General features: G+C 38.0%; 1 protein-coding gene across 2 annotated transcripts in view; it reads left to right on the plus strand.

Annotated features, from left to right (window-relative positions):
• Window positions 1-504: 504 nt before the first annotated feature.
• APBA2 (amyloid beta (A4) precursor protein-binding, family A, member 2) overlaps window positions 505-20952 on the plus strand; it is a 34854-nt gene continuing 14406 nt past the window's right edge. The window contains exons 1-6 of one of the 2 annotated variants that reach the window (XM_009070457.1): window positions 505-1473; window positions 8823-8903; window positions 10085-10121; window positions 12888-13033; window positions 14299-14334; window positions 15876-15962. In XM_009070457.1, the coding sequence (XP_009068705.1) occupies window positions 505-1473; window positions 8823-8903; window positions 10085-10121; window positions 12888-13033; window positions 14299-14334; window positions 15876-15962 (1356 nt within the window). The remainder of the gene's footprint in view (window positions 1474-8822; window positions 8904-10084; window positions 10122-12887; window positions 13034-14298; window positions 14335-15875; window positions 15963-20952) is intronic. The other variant, XM_009070458.1, reaches the window with a different exon arrangement.

The raw sequence follows: 20952 nt of genomic DNA on the forward strand, positions 1-20952 counted from the left end.
GTTAATTGAGTTATTTTCCCTTAGTTTTGGTAAGAGCAGGTCAGATTCTAAAGGTTTGCTCTCAGTATACATTAAAGAAATGCCTAAGATGAAAATTGCAAAGAGCTCCTGTTTACTGCACAGCGATCAAAGCATGACCCTTACTGGCAAGAAAAAGAAATTGAAAGCTAATTTCAAGGTTCAGGATTAATTTTCTGTCAAATTGACAGAAGAGAGCCTACACTAGACTACATTTAGCATAAATGTAGAACCTTCTTTATCTGTTCCTTTCAGTGTGCAACTTATTACTTTGATTTCATGGTTCCATAGCACAAGTATTTTAAAAGTTAGCTGTCTGAATCTAGTTTAAATATCTACAAACACATGCTTTTTTTCCAAGTGAATCTATCCATTTGCTTCCTATTAACATCACTGTTCTCTACTGATGACCTTTTCCTGAATGTGTGTTTTTCCATCTTCCCTACAGCAATTGCCTAGAAATGATTGTCATATAAGGAGTTGGCTATGGCAAACAGGAAACATCAAAGCACTACAGCCAGCATGCTGGATCACAGAGTGAGAGCTTGCCCTACTTCATCTCACAACAGGGACCCTGAAAATGAAGAAAGTGACCTTCCTATTGAAGATTATGCAGCAAAGGAGGCAGAACTAGGAACTGTCAGACAAGGCAGTCCTACACCTGTGGAACATGAGTGCAATGATAACAGTGGAGATGGTGATTCCAGCTCTGACTATGTAAATAACACCTCAGAGGAGGAGGACTATGATGAAGGCTTGCCAGAAGAAGAGGAGGGGATCACATACTACATTAGATACTGTCCAGAGGATGACAGTTACCTGGAAGGAATGGACTGCAATGGGGAGGAGTATGCTCCCCATGAGGAACATCATGTTGAAACAGATGAATGTCAGGAAGCTGTAGAAGAATGGGCTGAAGGTAAAATTCAGCACCAAGATGAAAATGAGGTGGCAGACAGGCAAGAGTGGCAGGAAGGTCAAGAGAATGGTGTTCAGATCTTGGAGGATGAAGCATCATCTTTGGAGATTCAAGACCAAGAAGAAAATATACAGTACTGTCAAAGTGAAGGTGACTATCCGGACTATTACCCAGCAGAGGCTAATGGAAATTCACAGGGAATATCACCATACCATTCTAGAAAAGAGGATACAGAGCTGGAAGAGCAGGAAGAGGACATTGACCAGATTGTAGCAGAAATCAAAATGAGTATGAGCATGAGCAGTATTAATAGTACAACAGAAATGAGTCCAGAGCACACTGGGACTGAAAATATGACACATGACTACAAAGAGACTTGTTCAAAGGGAGAAGCTGTTCACACTGCTAACAGGCATGAGGGGAGGCCAAAATCACTGAACATCCCATCTGCCTCTAAGCACAGTGGAGATGTGCCTAGAGGCTTTAAAGCAAAGTCCAGGACTCCAGAGGACAGACAGAAGTGGCCACAAGAGCAGGTAAGAGGTACTCTGTTTATCCAGACTGTCAGAAGCATTATGCAAGTGTTGTGTTAGTTATTCCAAACAAAATTAGCAATGTTTTTACTGGTATTGCATTCCCAGCCACACAGTCACATTGTGGGTGTAGAAAAAGGTGCTGAATGTAATCTGTATGTACAGAGAACTAGCCAAGAGGTTTAACACAGAGAACAGACAGTTCTGAGTAAATAAAGGTATTCCAGATGCATAAACCACAGTTTATTTACACTGTTTTCATTCTGCAGTGACACACTAGTGAAACAAAACTGTGGTCACCATTGAAATAGTTGAATTTCTTTTCCATTCATGGCTCCTGTACCATTGCCTTAGTGGGTGATGACTTTTAATTTCTTTTGTTTTCAATGAGCTAAGTACTACATATGGTAAACAACTGCAAGAAGTGCCTGCATATTGCTGTGGTTTTTCTACTAGCTGGACATATCTTGACCTTGACAAGAAGGAAGAAATAGGAGCTTTACTTATACCAGAAATGCTGTTAAGCAGCTTTATCACAAGAACAATGTAGAAGTTAATTAAAGCCATGAACAGTCTTTTCTTGTTCTAATGTTGAGTGCCAGAAAAAAAGAATCTGAGAACAAAGCTCAAGCTTTTGTAAAGGAACAGAGGTGTGACTTTTTTCTCCCCTGAAGTTTCAGATTGAGTGTGCTGACTTGCTTAGAGAGACATATCTCATTCCCTGAGGTCAGTTTAAAGCTTTGCCTTTGCACCTCTAAAGTGAAATGCAGCTGAATGTTCATTGCAGGAGGTAACTAACAGAGATCTACCTAAAAGAGGTAAAACATAACGTGGATTTAGATAACAGACTAGTGAGGATAAATGAATTATTTTACTTTCTCTTTAATTAAAATGCTTTATTAAACTTCAGATGCACTAAGTTTCCTGTTTCGGCCTTAGCAAATCTGTAAATGTGATTTTCTATAGTTAAGTGCCTCACAGTGAAACAACTTAATCTAGGTGATTCCACTAAAAACAGACATTAAAATATGTTAATTCCTTTGAAAAACAGTAAAAGGAAATCAAATGTGTAAGTATATGCTGATGAAACAACTCGACCTTTATTACAATTCTGAACAAAAACCTTAGGGGGATATTTTGAGATTTCCCATGTCTGCAGCAAGTTTTTAATATTCATCTCTACATTCTATTTTCAGAAGTATAATTATAACCAAATTGTGTAACTTACTATATTCAGTGCCCTGCTGCCAGCATAAATGTTCTTGTGTGAATAAACTTGATGGTCCTGAATGGCTGGAATAGTTACTAGGTGTTGGCTAGGAGCAGAGAAGTTGAGTTAGCATGTTTTGGACTAGTGATGGTCTTTCTGGCACAGCACAGCAGCAGCTGCTGCTGGGAGTGTTGCCTCTTGCAAGTTTTTAAAAGAGCAAAAGAGGAGCTCTTGGATAAAGTGAATTCTTCTATGCTTGACTTGTTGATTTTTCTTCGACCAGATGATTGTCCAGTCAAAAGAAAATTCAAAACAGACTTTGATTACAACATCTTTTTGTACTGTTTTGAAATTTATTTATCAGAGGTTGAGCTGAATGGCATTGTACCTCAATTACTCTTAATAGTATGCTAACAGCTGAGAGTTGTGTAACACCAGGATATTGATATTAGCAGCCACTGGTGTGAAAATAAACAAAAGGATCTAAGTGTTCTGAACTATCTGAGCCTTAATTGTTATTTCCAGGCAGTCTTGGACCAATGCCTTCATCTTGGCTAATAAGATAGGTAGCCACAGGCTGGCACGTAACCACTGGGCATAGCAACCACAAACTATTGGCTAAATGATAGAGCATTAAACAGCACACAGTGTCATTCCTTCAAATAGGAACAAAAGAAGTTAGAGATACAGGATAGCATGGGGCAGTCCCAAGCTATCCTGCTGCTCCCTGACAACATTTGGAACTTTAGTTTCTCCCATTGCACTTGTAAGACACATGCAGAGAATGATCACATTGCCTCTTATTTTACTAAGTTAATGCTAACCTCTACAGTCAGGTAGCATAATTAAAGAATGGTAGAAGCAGTGAAGAAGCTGATTAAACTGACTGTTTAATCAGCCTTTTGTTCTTAATGTCTACTGTAGGGAGATTTCAGACTATAGACTCCTGAGAATGTATGTTGTCTCCTATCCTATTCAAACACATATACCAAGAATAAAAGGTAACATTTTTAACAGCACCAACACTCTACCCCACCTGTATATTAGGAATGCCTTACTGGAATCCAGACTGAGAATTAAGGGATGCATTTGATAGATTTTAGAAAACACAAAGAGGTGTACATGAGGAGTATTAAAAAAGCTTCCTGCATTCTCCCATGTGTTCTAGGCAGTTATGGGGCAGAACTAAATAGCTGTTACTGAGTGACAGTTCCCAGACTTTTCAAGGACTTCCTGGAAAGTACTAAACAGCCCAAAGATTCTCAAACAAACCCAGATTCTCTGTGCTAATTGGCCGAGTCACAGCTGTTTAGCAATCAGCTCCTGACAACAGCAGACAGCAAAATCAGTGCCTCTTACCTAAAGATGCATTAGTGACAGTCTTCTCTGGGAAGTTTAAAGCAGCAATTGCATCTACATAAAAATCCATCATACAGCAGAGATGTTTCTCTGAAAATGATCATGGTTGGTTCTCCATTTTAAATATATGCAAGGTCAAAAAAACCCCACTTAGTTCTTTTAAGATGAGAAAAAAACCCTGGCAATTATTTTAATGTTCATTGAAATTTGATAGATTATTGAAATGTGGAATACTTAGATCTCTAAACTTCCTCTGACTCCTCTTTTCTTCATGCTTCATACTGTAACTTGACTTGCTTACTTAGAACTACTCCTTCTTACAAATATTTTTCTCTTCATTTCTGTGTGTGTGTGTGCTGGCACCACCTCTAAATTAGCACGTAAGTAGGGGAATCTTTGGGAGAGAACAGAGTGCAATGTCTGACTTTTTTTTTTTCTTGTGATCACAATCAGAAATCTTTCAGCTAGTAAAGAACTGCCTCATTCACATTCTGTCACTGTAACTGTGTCTTGCTGGGCAAAATTGCTCCTACCAACAATAGCATGTTACTAATATAACTCAGTAAGGTCACATTAAGTCGTTCCCACTACACACCACAGCATCAATGAGAGAAATTACTTCAGTTGTGTAGTTTGACAGGAATAGTACCACCACTATAGACTTGCTACCAGGCTACCATCTCTTCAGTAAAAAACATGTTTCAGATGCACCTTGGTGCATTTTTGTAAATATAGTAGTGCTCAAATATCAGGACATCACTTAGCCCAGTGATAAACTGTTTTCAGAAACCAACAGAACATCACAGAAAATGAGAAATAGAACTTTTGTCCTTAAGAGGCAAACATAATACCCATCTGCTTAACTTCTGTTCTGGAGAGACACAACTAACCTGGATTGAGAGGTCAATTGTTGGCTTAGTTGTGCAACAAGTAGCTTAATAATCTAGTCATTTTACCACAAAACATCTCTTTCCCAAGAAGCTTGATTTTTCTTCTCTTGGAGCCTACCACAAGGAACCATTTTCAAGTGGAACCTACCACTTGAAACTTAGTCATCTTCAAGATGAGTTTCAGAATACATAAGCCAAGTACATTGGTCTCTGAACACATTATTTGATAATACTAAGCACTATTGCTAGCAGAGATTGGCAGGTATGGATCAAAAGCCTCATTATTCAAATGTTTAAACATGGTAATAAAGCCTTACCATGCCTTTGAGCTCCTCTCTCAGACAAATTATTCCTCTGAATAAATCAATAAAGTGACTAACGTGCTGCTTCCCAGCAGAATGTTCTCCAGTAGGAAAGTGCTTCATCAGTGCTGAGCATTCAGGATCACAGGCAGTGACTTTGAGGAGGACCAAAATTGCTGAGATGAGCTTTTGACTGACAAGCTGAGGAGCTTACACTGGAGTAAACAACCCATAGTGCTAACAAACAGCAGCACTCAGGCATCACCAACCCTCACCTCCAGCTAAGAGGGGCCTGGTGCTGGGAGAAAAGGTGGTTTTGAAGGTGGTTTGGGTAGCTCGGAGGGGTCCTGCAGGACTGGGGGGAGGAGGAAGCCCCAGGTGGCTCCAGGCCTGGTAATGAGCCATCAGGACAGGGCATGGGTGTAGATGCTTCAGTGACCTCAGATCAGTCGGTTCTGATTTTCCTCTCAGCTTTAAAATGGTATTTTTTGCTGCCTCATGTTCCTTCGTATGATACTGGACACTGTCTCAGTACCTGCTCAGAAGCAAAAGTATTAATAATGCTACACCTTTAATATTTCTATATCTTTCCTCTTACCAGAATCTTATTCTAGAGTAAGAGACTTTTGATACAGCAGTACCTCTGTGTTAGTATGCAGTCAGGTCCAGATTTTTGGTTTAGCTTTAGGTCCTATTCTAAATTGCAACTCAGGGCATAAAGTATTTGTAATACCCTATAAGTGTTTCCCTCAAATATAATTTTTCCAGCTATCTTAACACTCAAACCAACAACATAAGTTGGAAACTATGTAACAAATATGAATAAATCAAAGATTAAGTATGATTTCTTTGACACTGGTCAGGTCACTTGGGAGGGAGCATGAACCAACTTCCAGCCCACACCGAATACCAGAATTTATGTTTTCTAAAAATGATACCTTAAAGAAGCTCCAGAATAGCCCCTTCATCCTTGGTCTAGAAGCATTTCCTTCCATCCATACAAGACTACATGGTTTGTAACTGTAGGGGAGATACAGCCATGTCTACTCTGCATAGTTCTGTCCTTTGACACCAAAAGTCTTAGGGAATAAAAGGGAAGCCTTTCTCCCTGTGCTTCTTTCTTGTCTGCCTGAGACAAGCACAGCTCCCCTTGCATATGCTGCTGCTGCAAGCTGTGCTACACTCCAGAGCTGACAAGAGCTCAATAATGTGATATTACAGTCAGCTTTGTTTGGAGGAAGTGCTCACAGTGACATCCTTCCCTCCCCATCACAACATTTGAAAATAGCAAAGTGCAAATAGATCAGCCAGAGGTGGAACCTATTGTGTGCACAAATGTGCCTAAAGTAAATGGAAGAGTTCTTTGTACCTGAGATTCTGCCCAGTTAGTCTGGGGATAAACACAGAGGTGAAACTCAGGGGGGAAAGAAATGGTCTTCGTCTACAGACATCAGATAGTAAGAAAAAACATTGTGTTCCTTGTAGAGCTGATGTAATTGATTCCCAGCTCACCATGTATTCTGCATAGACTTCTCTTTGGAACCAGCCAATACACAGTAACAACATACATGCTACATATGTGGCTAGGAAACAATAAACAAAGCTTATTCATATTTGTAAAATCCTGAAAAAAAGGAGCTCCAGTAAATTCCAGCTATGTATAATCTAAACTGAAATGTCATCCAAGTGTTTAGTCATATTTTGTGTTAGGACTGTATGGAATTTCATATGCAACAATTACCAAAGAGCATGATTGGTATTATGATCCCCAGGGCTGGATAAATCCATCCACATATCAGATTTGTGACAGAGTCATGTTTCAATCATGTTCCAGCACACAGGGATGCTCACTAAAGCAGACAACCAATTCTTTCCTTACATGCAGGTGCATTTTCAGTTCAGTCAAGTGTGTGCTAATCAGAACTGACAGCTTTAGAAGTGTTAACATTCTGTTGTACATACTGGAATTAATATATTTTCTGTCAGTGTTTACAGTTTAATGTGTCTTCATTGTGGCCATGTCATAATCCCTGCTTAAAGGATACTTGATCTAAATCCTACTATTTTAGGGAATAATGCATGATTATTATGCTTGTTTTATTAAAGCCCTCTAGATACTTGTTTACCTCATTAATATATTTCACTGGACATCAACAGATATTGCTCCATATTAGTGTAGCCATGCAATAGAATTAGATTTGTCTCAGAGTAGTGTTTCTAGGCAGGGACATGCTAAGCTTCTTGGCTCATGCAGCCACGTGGACAGGGCACTAGTCAGTGCATCCCCCAGTTTTGGTGCTCTGTGTGTATCTCAGACCTTTCTTTCTTAAAATCCTGCCTACTACTTGGGTGAATCTTTGCTTTGTGCACGTTGTGTTACCTGAGAATTCTCACCCTGAGCTCATAGCTCTAATGTGCTTTCTTCATTAGCATATTTTGTTCAGCTAACTATTACTCATGGGGAATAATTTGTCTAGAGGTGAACATAAAGACTTCCTTTGACTACAGCTGTGCATTGCATTTGAAAGTCAGAAGAGGAGTTATGTTCACATTTAGCATTCAGGCTCACCCTTACAAATCAGACTGGCTCAGTGTTTCCACAATTGTCAATACAAGTTTATATTTTACTATGACAGTGGCATTTAGGCACTCACACTCAATAAAGAAACTAAGCAAAAAGAAAATGAAATATCCTAAACCATAAAAATTTGTTCCAGAAATCACCTTAGTTTTCCAGATTTCTAGCATTGAAAATCTGAGTCATGAAATCTTCACTTTCTTGGTACGTATGGGACATGGGCACTCCCTGTGTTGTGTGGCTTGTGTCAGGTCAGAAGAAATTCTGGCCCTGAAAATATTGGATCTTGGGAAAAAATATTAGTATTTTCCTTGTGTGAGGTTTTATAGTTTCTCTTTTACATCTCTTCAGAAGCCTGAAGCTGTGCTGGCAGCATCTGGTAGATTTGCTGGTAGACACAATGAAATGAAGGAGATTTATCTCCCATGAACACAGGATCCTATAGTCAGTGCTAGAATTCTGTTTTTCAGATCAGAGATGGCCCTTAGGACTATTTTGATTTTTGTCCAGATTGAGAACAAACACATTTAAAAATTCTGACTTCGATTTCTGAGTAATTTGAACATGTCAGCATTTGGCTTAATTTCATGTGAAAAATCTGCATGGAAATAAAATAATTTACATTTAAATCAGTAATGTAACTGCTGCTTAATGATAATGAAATGCCTTATTACTTACATCAAAGTGGATCTTTTATTATCATTAAACAGCTTAACATTTTCATATGGAACATATTTGCTAAATTACAATAGGAAATTCTGTTATATCAAATTATCATATTTCTGTACCAGTAATTAATATTAATCGTACATAAATAACTACAGATAAGCAATACAGAACGTGCTAAATACAGTTTCATATGTTAATAGTTTGCAAATTTTCATTTAAATCTAATTTAATCTGGTGAAAATTTTCTGCCTAGCTTTGTACCATTGACTTCAGCCAAGATCTCTGCGTTGTTTTGAAGCTTTTCAGAAAACAGAAGGATTTGAAATCCCTTATTTTTCTTACAGATGTGCAATGGGTTAGAGCAGCCAAGGAAGCAACAGCGTTCAGACCTCAATGGACCAGTTGACAATAACAACACACCTGAGGTAGGTCCTGGCAGCCCATTCTGCTCCTGTTCCTGCAGTCAGGCTTCCAGGAGGGAAAGCAGCTTTCTCCCTCTCACACACACACACACTTAGGCTCTCTTTCCTTTCCTGAACTGACAGTAAATACTGTGTCTGCCTCCTCTGAAAAGTCTTTGAACTATACTCATGAATTTTTGCTGCCTCATTCATTTTATGTAACTGTTCATGGTATGTGCTCAAGCCTAAACTTTTGTGATGGCATACAGAATAGGAAGAACACTTCAGAAATTCTCTTTTTTGGATTATTGGAGAGCAAAAGTAGCATGAAAAAGAAATCATCTTCTGCTTCTATTCCTCCCCCACCCCACTCCCAGTGTCAGTCCTGGCTTAGTCAGCTGTGAAGAGATGCAGTGATAGACAGACCTGCTCTTGTCACTGAAGACTGGAGCAAAGAAAACATCTAAGAATGCAGAATGAGTTATGCTTGAGGCTAGACACAATGAAATGAAATTGAGACTTCAATATAGAAGTCTGTTATCTCAAAACCATATAACATATTTAGCCTGTAGCCTATTATATTAACGAAGAGACTAATTTCTAAAGCCTTTTCCCATAACAGAGAAATCAGCCTCTTTCCTGGAAACAGGAATGACTGAGGAGGCTGGGAAACACAAGTGAATGGAAGGACTGTATCTGTCTATTGAGAATAGAGACAGTGCTGTAAAAAGAGCACTGTTGTGGTCCCTGCTGAGGTTAAGCATAATGCTATGTACTGTGCAGTCAGGGACAGTTCTTTTTATTCACTGACCCAGAATCTTGCTTTGTAAAACATTGTTAAATGTTCTCCATTAGAAATTTGGGATATCATTAATAGGCACTGTGATCTAGTGGACAAACTATTATTATTGGACTGGAAATTGCTGATTTGTATTGCTCATTTGACAGCTGACATGTCATTTTCATGGTGTTCCCCCCTGCCTCCTTTATTTTTTGTGTGGTGGGGATCTGTGTAAAATACTTGGAGATTCCAGGTACAGGGTGCTCTGTAACACTTAGGGTGGATTAATGACTGCCACGTGATGTGTTTCACTGTGCTAAATAGTGGCTATGTGACAGTGATCAGCTGTTTAAATGTGAGATAAATTCACTTCATTGTGTGAAAATTATTTTGTTACAGCTATGCCATTTTTATTTCTCAACAGACAAAGAAAGTGTCTTCCTTTCCAAGTTTTGTCGATGGTAAGTTTGACACCAACCATGGTTAAAGTAAGATACAGTGAAAGCAAATACTTTAATATATATGTTAAAAATCAATTTCTCAAAACCAGTCAAACCCAAGAGAACACAGCTGTAAAGTGAGAAAAGACAATAGGACACTTCCAAGGATCTGACCCCTTAGATCTACCATGAACACACAATAGAAACCATAAAAGAATATTAAAAACTTGATTTCTAAAGCCATTCTCAACTCAGGAAAAGCTTAATATGATTTAGAATAATATTATCATGTCCAACACATTCTATTTTTTGTATGCTATGTGAACATAAAAGAAACCCCTAGGTAACAGGCCCAAAAATATTGGAAATGTGTCCTTTTGCTGTTAGAATTGTTTTAGTAGTACTGTGTCCTCATAGAGGTAATTAGTTCTAGTTGAGCAGTTCAGGCTTTTTTGCTCTCTGTTGTATCACCATAGATGTTACTCCCTTGCACAGTAACAAGCATGACAAAGTGAAGCAATCAGACAAAATATGGAAGTTGTGTACAGACATTCTGCAAGGTGACTTAGCTCTGTGTCCATTTCCTCCTTATGCAAAACCTGCTGCAGTGCCCCAGCATCCCAATGGCCCAGTGACTTCACAGTGCATGGTAGTCCTCAGCAACAGCAGGAAGGGTGCTTCTGTGCTCAGAGTGCAGACTCTAAATACTGTCCAAACTCTTGGGTTACACATGATGTTAAATAAATTTAAAAATGTATTCCTAACAGATTAGTAAATTCAGTTATGCTGAGTTATTGAATGAGTATCTTTTTCCTTAGTTTATGAGTACAAATGTTCATTTTAAAATGTTTAGACCTATTCTACTCAGTCTAGAAATGGGTAATCCTCAGAGTGCAGACTCTAAATACTGTCCAAACTCTTGGGTTACACATGATGTTAAATAAATTTAAAAATGTATTCCTAACAGATTAGTAAATTCAGTTATGCTGAGTTATTGAATGAGTATCTTTTTCCTTAGTTTATGAGTACAAATGTTCATTTTAAAATGTTTAGACCTATTCTACTCAGTCTAGAAATGGGTAATCTCTGTTTCATTGATAAGGTAGTGCAGAAATTTACAGTTAGATTTTTCGGAAATAGTTATCTAATGTTTAAGCTCCAATACTCAACATAAAATTCCAATATTTTTTCACATCAAACTAACCTGCAAGTTAGAAATCTATTTCTTCTTGCCTTCCTCATCAGTAAGCCTTACACATGCTTGCAGCCAAGGGCATGCTTAAGTGCTCTGATGAGCTGGGACCTCTGCCAGGTCTGCATTTTTGTTTTATTTAAAGCAGACAGGGAAGAAAGCACTCAGGTAACCCAATTTGACCCCAGCAATTTTCAATACCATTCCAGCCTTCCAACAGATGTCTTACTTTACCTGACAACTGCTTACATTGCCTTTGTGATGGGAAATGTATGTTGGAAATGTTTTCTGCCCAACATGTCTTTTTTTTTTGGTGGTGTTTTATTCTGTATTACCTATTGCTGTGAGCATTTTATACATGCTGTTCATTTATACATGATGTTGCAGACTGTTGCTAGTCTGATGGATTCTGCAGAAAATCACTTTCTAATGCTGCAGAGCAATAATGATACTTTATCCAACCAAAAAAAAAACCCACAGTCTGTAAAGAATCCAAATAAATAACGTATATTTTTCCTTCTCCACAAAATAATCTTCCACATTGAACTGATTATAAAGAAGCTGAACACTGAACAATAAACCTTTCTTTTTTTTAAATTAACATCTCCATTCAGTGTCATTTTTTTCCTCACATGAGATTGCTATACTTTGTAAAAATCTGTTGGAAGATTGGCAAGTTGATCGAGCTCAAAGCAAATTTCTTTCATGTAACTGTTGAAGAACAAAAAATATTCACCATCAAGAGATTTCAGCCAAACTCTGGAATGACTGTTCTTTAGTGAGATGTAAAGCTTAACAGCTGAGTAAAGAGGATGATGAGCATAGTCCCAGTATGACATGAATATTATCCTTTATTCTGGTCTCTCTGTCCTCTTTTTTTCATCCCTGGAAAGAAACAACTTGCAAAATACAAGTTAATGTTAGATTTTCACCGAAGTCACTGTGTAATTAATACTAAGTGCATGCAAAGGCATTTTGTTGAATGAAGGCTAAAAGGAGACTTTTCTGCCAGTCTCTGAATTTAGGCCTTCCACGTGACTAAACAGCATCAACAGTTACTGCTTTGCCTTTTTCCTAAACTTTCTTAAGTGTTAAGTTTCATAGTGGACTTTGCTGAATCAAAGTACACCTTTGTGCCCATTGCTCATTAGTATTTTTGCTAGACATAATGTTTGGGGACCGTGTGCTTTTAGAAATAAGTCAAAGAAATGTGTAAACATAAATCTGTATTTCAACAGAAGTTCAGGTCATGCTCGGTAAGACTCATAAATAGTAAGAAAGTTATGGTAAAGGTACCTATCAGCATTTCTGAAACTTGCAAACAATTCCAGTGTGTGTCAAAGTGCAACATAGAAAGAATTTTCCAGTTATTTTCCTCTAGAATTCCACACTCAACCATTGTGCAATGTTTTAAACATTGTATGTTTTTTTGGAAGTAATTATAGGGAAAACCATAATTTATTTTGCACTGATTTCTTTACCCATTTCATATTAGAAAAGATACTAAAAAGGCTGTTCAAGCCTCAGTATCCTGTATTCAGTTTCTCATCTCTCCACTCTTTTGAAAGGCAGTGACTGTCAATGTCTCCTGTCAGTTCCAGGACCTTGTGAACCTGAAGATCTCATCGATGGGATCATCTTTGCAGCCAATTACTTGGGCTCTACCCAGCTGCTTTCCGAGCGCAACCCTTCCAAGAACATCCGCATGATGCAGGCCCAGGAGGCAGTGAGTCGTGTTAAGGTAGGGCAGATCTGTGGTTTGTAGAATACTCTCTGATCCTTTGACAGTTGATCTCCAAGTGGTACAGGATCTGCAGCTTCAAACGTCTCCTGAATGCACTTATGTAAGTATAGACCTAGCACTGTGAATTGCATTAGTTTCCAGTGCTCGTTATAAAACTACACACAGCATCTCTGAGGAACAAAATATAAATTATTCCAGACTCTGTTCAAAATTCTTTGGAAGTTGCATGACAAATTCAGGTATTAAAAACAAGTTGCCGATGGCAATTAGAAAATATTCCAGTGGCAAAGCACAGGATATTTGGTTGTCTGTGGTTTTGCTCTTATGTCATTAATTCATTTCATTTACTACAAATTGCTAAGATTAGTCCAAGTATATTGAATTATAACTTTTTTAGGGCAAGAACATACCTTATTATTGTGTTTGAATTTGGTGTTATTTACAGTGAACACTTTGTTTGTAAATAATATAGCACAGATTGTTTCGTAGCGCTGTGTAAAGAAAATCTCTTTTTGGTTAATAATCCAAATAGGAGATTTCTCTTTTACAGATTTTTGTTAATCTGCTGTAAATACCTCATCTGAATAAACACATGGTTAGAAAGAGGCAGATTTAAATGTTAATAGAAAAAGTATGTGCTTAATCAATAAAATAATTAATTGCTAAAAATTGCATGTTTTTGAAGGAAACCAATTTGGAACAGCCACTTGCTTAGCAAGAGACTGTCATGACTGATGATTGATTTGGCATTTAGAAACAAATGGAAGGCAAGAAAGATCTGGTTCTTTAAACTTTCCAAACCTTTGAGTTGCTGTTTAGCATATTGTGATGTCTCAGGCTATAGTAAGTAATGGCTGATTGCAATTAACTCCCTCAGAACTCTTTTGTCTATTAATACCAATCTATATTGTTAATACAGACAGGAATCCTTGGGTTTTAGATAGTGCATGTACTGCCACTTTTGATTGCTGTATATTTAGCATGGTGTTCTGAGCAGCTGTTAACAGACAACTCTTTGGTACCAATTTTGCTTGTAATCAATTGACAAGATAAATAATGCCATGAAATCCAATTATGCTTGAGAACTGCATAAGGTATAAACAAATCTTTCTGTCTTGCACATCCTTCTCCCACTGCCCCCAGTTTTTAAATTTTTAACAGCCTGGACTCAGAGACAAAAGGTTTCCCTGACTTCCCACACTGTGTTTTCTCTTTCCTTGTGTGTACATCTGTCTGCATTCTTTTTTTATGCTACTCCTCAGAGGATGCAAAAGGCGGCTAAAATCAAGAAAAAAGCGGTGTGTAAACTGTTTTTCTTGAATGCTAATGTTTACTTACATTTTTGTTGTACATATTCTCCATGGAGTGTTATGTCTTTCATTATGGGTCCTCATAAAGTTGTCATTTTGGTTTCTTCTTTGTTAAGCAGTAGAATAGTGGATGGAGTAAAATGAGCTCATTTTCTTCATTGTTCAGTTGCTGGAATGCCTGTCTGCTGCCTTTCTTCTCCTGAATACCTGGGATTTGTTTAGTCCAGATGTACAGCCAGTGTGAAAAAAAAAAAATCCCAGGAGATTTTTTTTTAAAATGTAATGCTTATGTTGATTTTACTAAGTGAAGCAGTAAGATGTGTTTCCTGTGACTTACTATATATTTATTAAATTATTGTTGATACTTCAAAACAAAATAACTTTATCCCATAGCTGGAACAGCTTTTGTAGAGAAAACATTTCACACTCAGTTAAAACCAATACCTCAGTTAACTAAGCACAGTTAACAAAAATATCACTAGAAGGGTGGAAGCAAGACAAGTAACCTCTGCTAAAGTGTGTGCTTGCTTTGTACTTTGCTGGATCAAAATTCAAATCCAATTACTCTGAATGAATGATAGGCATAGCTAAGCCTTTAGAACTCCACAAAGGAACAGAGAATACATCATTTTTCCTTGCACTGTCTCATCAAACCAGTCTCTGAGCTGGAGACTGATGCCTTTAGCTCAGGGTGGTGCCATCTGTGGCCACGTTATCCTGAGGCTGCTCAGTGCCAGTTGCAGAGTGCACTGTGGACAAGCAGCCTGGAGGAATACACAGGATCCTGCTGGAACTCAGAGTGTTAGGTAAGCTCATGGACAATGCTTCAGTGAGAGGAAGCAGCTGCTTTGCCACTTCTTCTCCTGTTTTCTCAGGGCTCACACTTGAGAAGCATGTGGCATTGCACTAATCCCTCCTGCACTGTGACCATGTTCTCTAGTGGGATATGAAGTGTTTCCCTAGTGAGCAGTGCTCAGGAGTTGAGGTCTAAAAGTCAGCTGATGGCTTTCTGTGATTTGAAATATTAGTTCAGCACTCAGTTCTTTATTTAAAAAAACCCCCAAAACTTAAAAGACCTAAACCCCACCAAAGTACTGAGCATCAGCTTGCACATTTTTCTGGTGAGACAGCAAGGGCTAAGCAGCTGATGAGGACTAAGTCACTTTCTCAGTTCTCCTACTTTCTCAGTTCTGGTGCCTCAAGTACTGAAGTGCATCAGTGAGAAAGTGGGGAAAAAACAGCCATACTTTTTCTCCTTTTCTGGTTATAAATAGAGAGTTTTAATCCTTGAGCTGTCAGTCCCACAGGCTCCAAAAATTCCCTCTTACCCTGAAAATCTGAGTATGCTTCTCTCCTTCTACATAATAAATGTGTTCTTTGCATGTATTTAGAAACACCTTTGACTAGCCATCTTTGCAGTGGTTTAAGTGCAGTTACCTCACATCACATTATGCTTGAAGCAATCAGTGAAGTTGTCATTCTACAGAGAAAATTAACAATCCCCTCGTAACAAAGCATCTGTCTTTTAGACTTCAGAGGGAGATTCCCAGGCCTTGACTGAAGTGGATCTGTTCATCTCCACACAGAGAATCAAAGTTTTAAATGCAGACACACAGGTAAGTTACGATTTAAACTCTTCAAGAATAATGTTGAGTTAGACTTAGCTCTTATACAATGAGTGGGACACTTGGCTGAATTTGGGTAAATTCACTGCTGTGAGAGTACTCAGGAAGAGCAGTGTTAGAGCTCCTAGTGTTGTAACACTTGTCAGTAGAGTAATAGTGACACCAATTTTGTTGATTTGATGTACTGGGCAGTATCTGAGTGTTGCTGAGAGCTGTAGTTCAGCTTAGGAATGTCTTTGAGAATGCATGGACACTGTTTCTTGAACAGTTTCAGAACTCAGATGTACAGTCCAACAGGGAGGTCATTTGCTGCTTTGACTAAGCTATTCATATCTTGCCATTTTTAACATTTAATCTCAATTTTTTTTCCATAAATCACATCTGAGCCACCATCCTCTTTGCCTAAGGTAAATTATTAGTCATTCATATAAAAGCAGCATCTGGACACCACAGCAATGATCAGCTTTGTCTTCTGGGAATACTTAGATATTCAACAAGAGTTGATCTTCATAAGGAGTTTTTTAAGGCATTTACAATTAAATATATAAAATTTATACATGGATCCAAATGTTTAAGTATAAAAATCCCACAAGATCTCTTAGACTTGGATCATACTTACGGAAAGTCTTTAACTTTTCATTCTTATAAGAAGTGTTGAAAATAGAAATTTTAGTGATGTCTTTTTCTTTAGTTTTGGACTAAAAAGCTCCATTGAACACAGCCAACAGCAGTTGAAAATCATAATATCTCGAGTTACACTACAGAACAAACTATTTAGAAAGTGCTTTGTGCAGCTAGATACAGCCAAACTAGAAAAGTCATCTTGTATTTGGGAAACTGGTTTGAGTGGCCTTATGCTATCCTTTTACTGATACTCTGCCAGAATTAGGAAGGTGTTGTTTAGGTTTGGGTTGTTTTAAGTAGCAGAACAGACCATGGATTACAATAGATGAGTTTAATTGTCAGAAAAATATCAAAACAAACAAACCCATTGTAGGCAGTTTGTGAGCTGAGATGAACAGGAGTCAGCACAGATTTGTCAGAAGTAAATCGTGTCAAATCAATCACATTCTTGTGTGAACAGGGAATATATTTGTCCATGGCACAGAAGCAGCACACATCACCTCTTGCCATAAATAAGGCTTTTATCTCATATAATATTTTCTAAATAGTATGATCTAGATACAAGAGATAGGAGCAGGTTTAACAATTTCTGAGTGTAGTTATATCTGGTATATTGTCATCTATAAAGAGAAAAAGAGCAGAGTGAGACTCACAAATGTTTCTTTGATGTAGTACTGTTCAATATTTTCATAAACAACTTGGAAGATGGAAAGAGAAAATGGTTATGGACCTTACATATATAAGACCTTACATGTAGAAGATCAGAGTTAAGAAATGTCATGGCTAACTGAAGAAATGAACTGAAACTGTAGGAGATACTTGAATAAAGATAAATGTAGCACTCTACATTTAGGGTTTGGGTTTGTTTTCAGTTAGTATATAATTTATTTTTCTAACAATGGAAACCATGAAGCACCTGCTTCTTCCTGAAACTTAAGGGAGAGCATTACTGTCCTTTAATGTGAGGGTAACGATAGTATCTCCAGGAAATGGATTATTTTTCTTTTAACATAAGCAGATGTCCTTAATATGCCACCAGAACTCCCAAGAGGGAGAGCCAGATGAAGAGTAGAATATCCCATGAAACATGGACAGCAATGTTTACAATCTGTCATCCAGCAATCATCCTGATACTGCATTTTATCCATGATAAGCAACACAGCTGTTTGTTATGCCTCAGCCTTTTTTTGACCTCATGGTAAATATGCATCATCCAGAGAGGATATTAGCAAAGCTTATAGCTACTTTTTGAATTAGCAGAAAATAAAATGCTAGTAATTATCAGTGTAAAGATGACTGTAGACAATTACTGATAGAGGAACAGCTACAGTTTGTAGTTGGAATATATGGCAGTAATAGCTAAGTTCTCTTGTTGACTAAGGATTAACTTAGTGGAAGTCACTATTCTTACTTCTTTAAACAGTTCAGCATTTCAGCTGAACACCAATCCTTTTAAAAAGAAAAACTAAGTCCTTTGAGATAGACCATAAAAACTGTCAAAGTAACTGTCATCTTATTCTTCTGATTCCCTGAGATTTCTAGTGATGCAGAATGCAATGCACCATGGCAAATGGTGTCTAATTTGAGCTGCTCAACTAGATGAAAATCGTAATACTGGAAACTCTTAAAATTTCAAGCTCTCTGGTTGTTGGGGTTTTTTTAATTTACAGTGTGTATTTCAGAGAGCTGTGACAAACTTATTCCCATGACGTTTTAGCATGTTTTTTGGCTTGGTAACATTTTTCAGTGAAGCTAGTGAAGTTTCCTGACTGGTGTAATTACCATGGGTCTGTCTCAGCTGCTGTGGCAGCTGGCAGAAACAGTCTGTACTTTCATGGCTTTATCAATTACATAAAACCCATTTTTGCAGTGTGCCATACATGTTTTAATCCATCTGTAGTGTTGTATAGCTCACATGAGGTAACAGCTGATTGAAAATATAAGATTCTCATTTAAAAAAATGAGATGCAGCAGAGTTCAAAATGCTGAGTAGCACCAGTAAGGTGCACTGGCACACTGGAATGGAGCCAGCTGTGGTAATTTTATTGCCCTCAGCAACAATAGGACATGGCTCTCCTGCCACTTTTTAGTTGCTTATCATTTAGTTGCTGAATACATTCAGCCAAGTCAATCACTTGTTTATTATATATGTAGTAGAAGCAGCTCTAGGTTGTCACATACCTTCTTTGGCTGAGAGGAATTCTTCCCTGTGCCATAGCTTTGTGGGCTTGCAATCAGTGCACAAAACCAGCAGAAATACCACAGCAGCCTCTCCCAGCTTCTTGAAGTGAAACAACTGGGAAAACTAGCAAAGGAAAAGATACCACAAATGTGTGTGCACAGAGCTCTGGTTGGTCCTGTAAAACCATCTGACTCATTAGGCTAATTCTCAACTCCCACAGGACTACATGACTTGAAAGCTTGGAAGAATTGCTTAGGTTTTCTCCTTCAGGCATTCTTTGGGTAGCTAGAGGGACAACAAACAGGGTTCTAAAGAATGCCTCAGAAAAGAAGGGAGATTCTGGGGAAGGGGAATCTAGACAGGAAAGCAGTGATTCTGAAAAAGGCTGAGAGAGGCTGAATTTCTAAGGACAAATACAGGATAGCAAGGATGGAATGGATGGGACCAGAAAAGGAATGAAGGAAAGAATAGAGCAGCAAATTGGGCAGAGATGGCAGGATTCAAGGGAAAGTAATACAGGAGAGAGGGTGAAAAAGAGATATTGCTAGTGGAAGATTGAATATAATGGATTATGGAGTGGGAAAGGAAAGTCAGAAGTATGTCAAAAGTAAATGTGTTTACAGTCAATAATATTTGCCTTATTCATAAATGTAATTGCATTAGCCAGGAAAAATGTGAGAGGGAAATAATGGCTTTCACCCCTACAAGGGGGAAAAATACAAAAGAAACCCCTTTGAGTAACTTGTGTGCAATGATATGGACAGAAAGACTTTCTTGGCAGGTGAGATGAAATGCCTTCATTTTCCCAGTCCATTCACTCTTGTGCACCTGTACACAACACTTAGTGCACACTGCTGCAGAGCAATTATCTCTGCAGTGCTCCCAAGATCCTGCTGAGGTGTCCATTACAAAACAATTCTCCATACTGCCAGAAGTGCTGAGAATCCTCCTGAGTCCCTGCAACCCTTAGAGACACCCCCCAAACCATCTCCTTACCATCATTACTTTTCAGAGTTTAGGGATAAGCATAGAACATTTTCTTTCAAGCCTGAGAAGAATCATTACAGCAATTTTATGGGTAGTGACTATCTGCAGTGGTTCTAAGAAACAATGGTAATTTATATTTTTCTCTGTCAAGTTAAATTGTACTGAAATTCTTAATTACTTTTGTTGTCTTGAGGAACAATCTTTCTTTCTTAGGCCTTAGAAATTTATTCAGCTAATGGTAAACTAATGCCAGGCTGTTGCTGTAAAGAATGCTGCTGCTTACATGACTTATTAAAATCATGAATTACCTCATACCACATTGTCTTATTTCTATTCAGGCAGAATGTGGTGCATGTTTTTAGCCGTTCAGGGTGAGGGACAGAGATGGTCAGGACACATCCTCAGCTAGTTTGATCAATAAAACTATTAAGCTTCTGGTTGTTTCTAGTGTGAGCAATACATAAAAGTCTGGAGAAACTCTCTGAACTGACCATCACTGTAGCAATGTCACATACATTGTTTTATTAAAATGACATTATTTTACATATAGAAACCTTCTAATGAACATGAGATTGGCAGCTACATTAATTTGTACATACTTAATGCTGAATTCAGAAATTATCCAACTTACTACAAGTTTATACTTAGTGGAGCTTCAGAAAGTGGTTATAAAATGTCCTTTAAGGTTCTTCCTTCTGGGACCTCATTGCTCTTTTATCTAAGAAACAATTGATAGAAACATAAACTGGAGACGGAAACAGAAGAGGGAATAGTAATATCTGAAACAAAACAAGTTTAGTGACAACTTGTCCTTTGACTACAAATATACACTCAGTTTTCATTTGTCCAAGGCAACCCAGGCAAAGCCACTGAATAATGTTATATTCCTATGGGGAAAAAACATTTAAGGTAGGAGGTTGGGATTTCCCTGCTAATAGCAGAAAGTAAAATAAGAGTTTAAAAGGCTAAAGTAATTAAAAAGAGGCAGAGCTCAGGGATTTGAGATAAAGGCTTTTTAAATTTAGTACTCTTTATGAGTACTTACATAAGAAATGTTCATTAGGATGAAGCTGAGACAGCTTTTCACTTAAAACCATTCTCACAGGCAGTGGCTCTTCTGAGTTGAGTTCTCCCAGCACAACCACATTGGCAGCATAATGACATTGACTGGAATAGGATTTTGACTGC

Source organism: Acanthisitta chloris, unplaced genomic scaffold (assembly GCF_000695815.1).
Source record: "Acanthisitta chloris isolate BGI_N310 unplaced genomic scaffold, ASM69581v1 scaffold4382, whole genome shotgun sequence".
Classification (NCBI taxonomy): Eukaryota; Metazoa; Chordata; class Aves; order Passeriformes; family Acanthisittidae; genus Acanthisitta; species Acanthisitta chloris.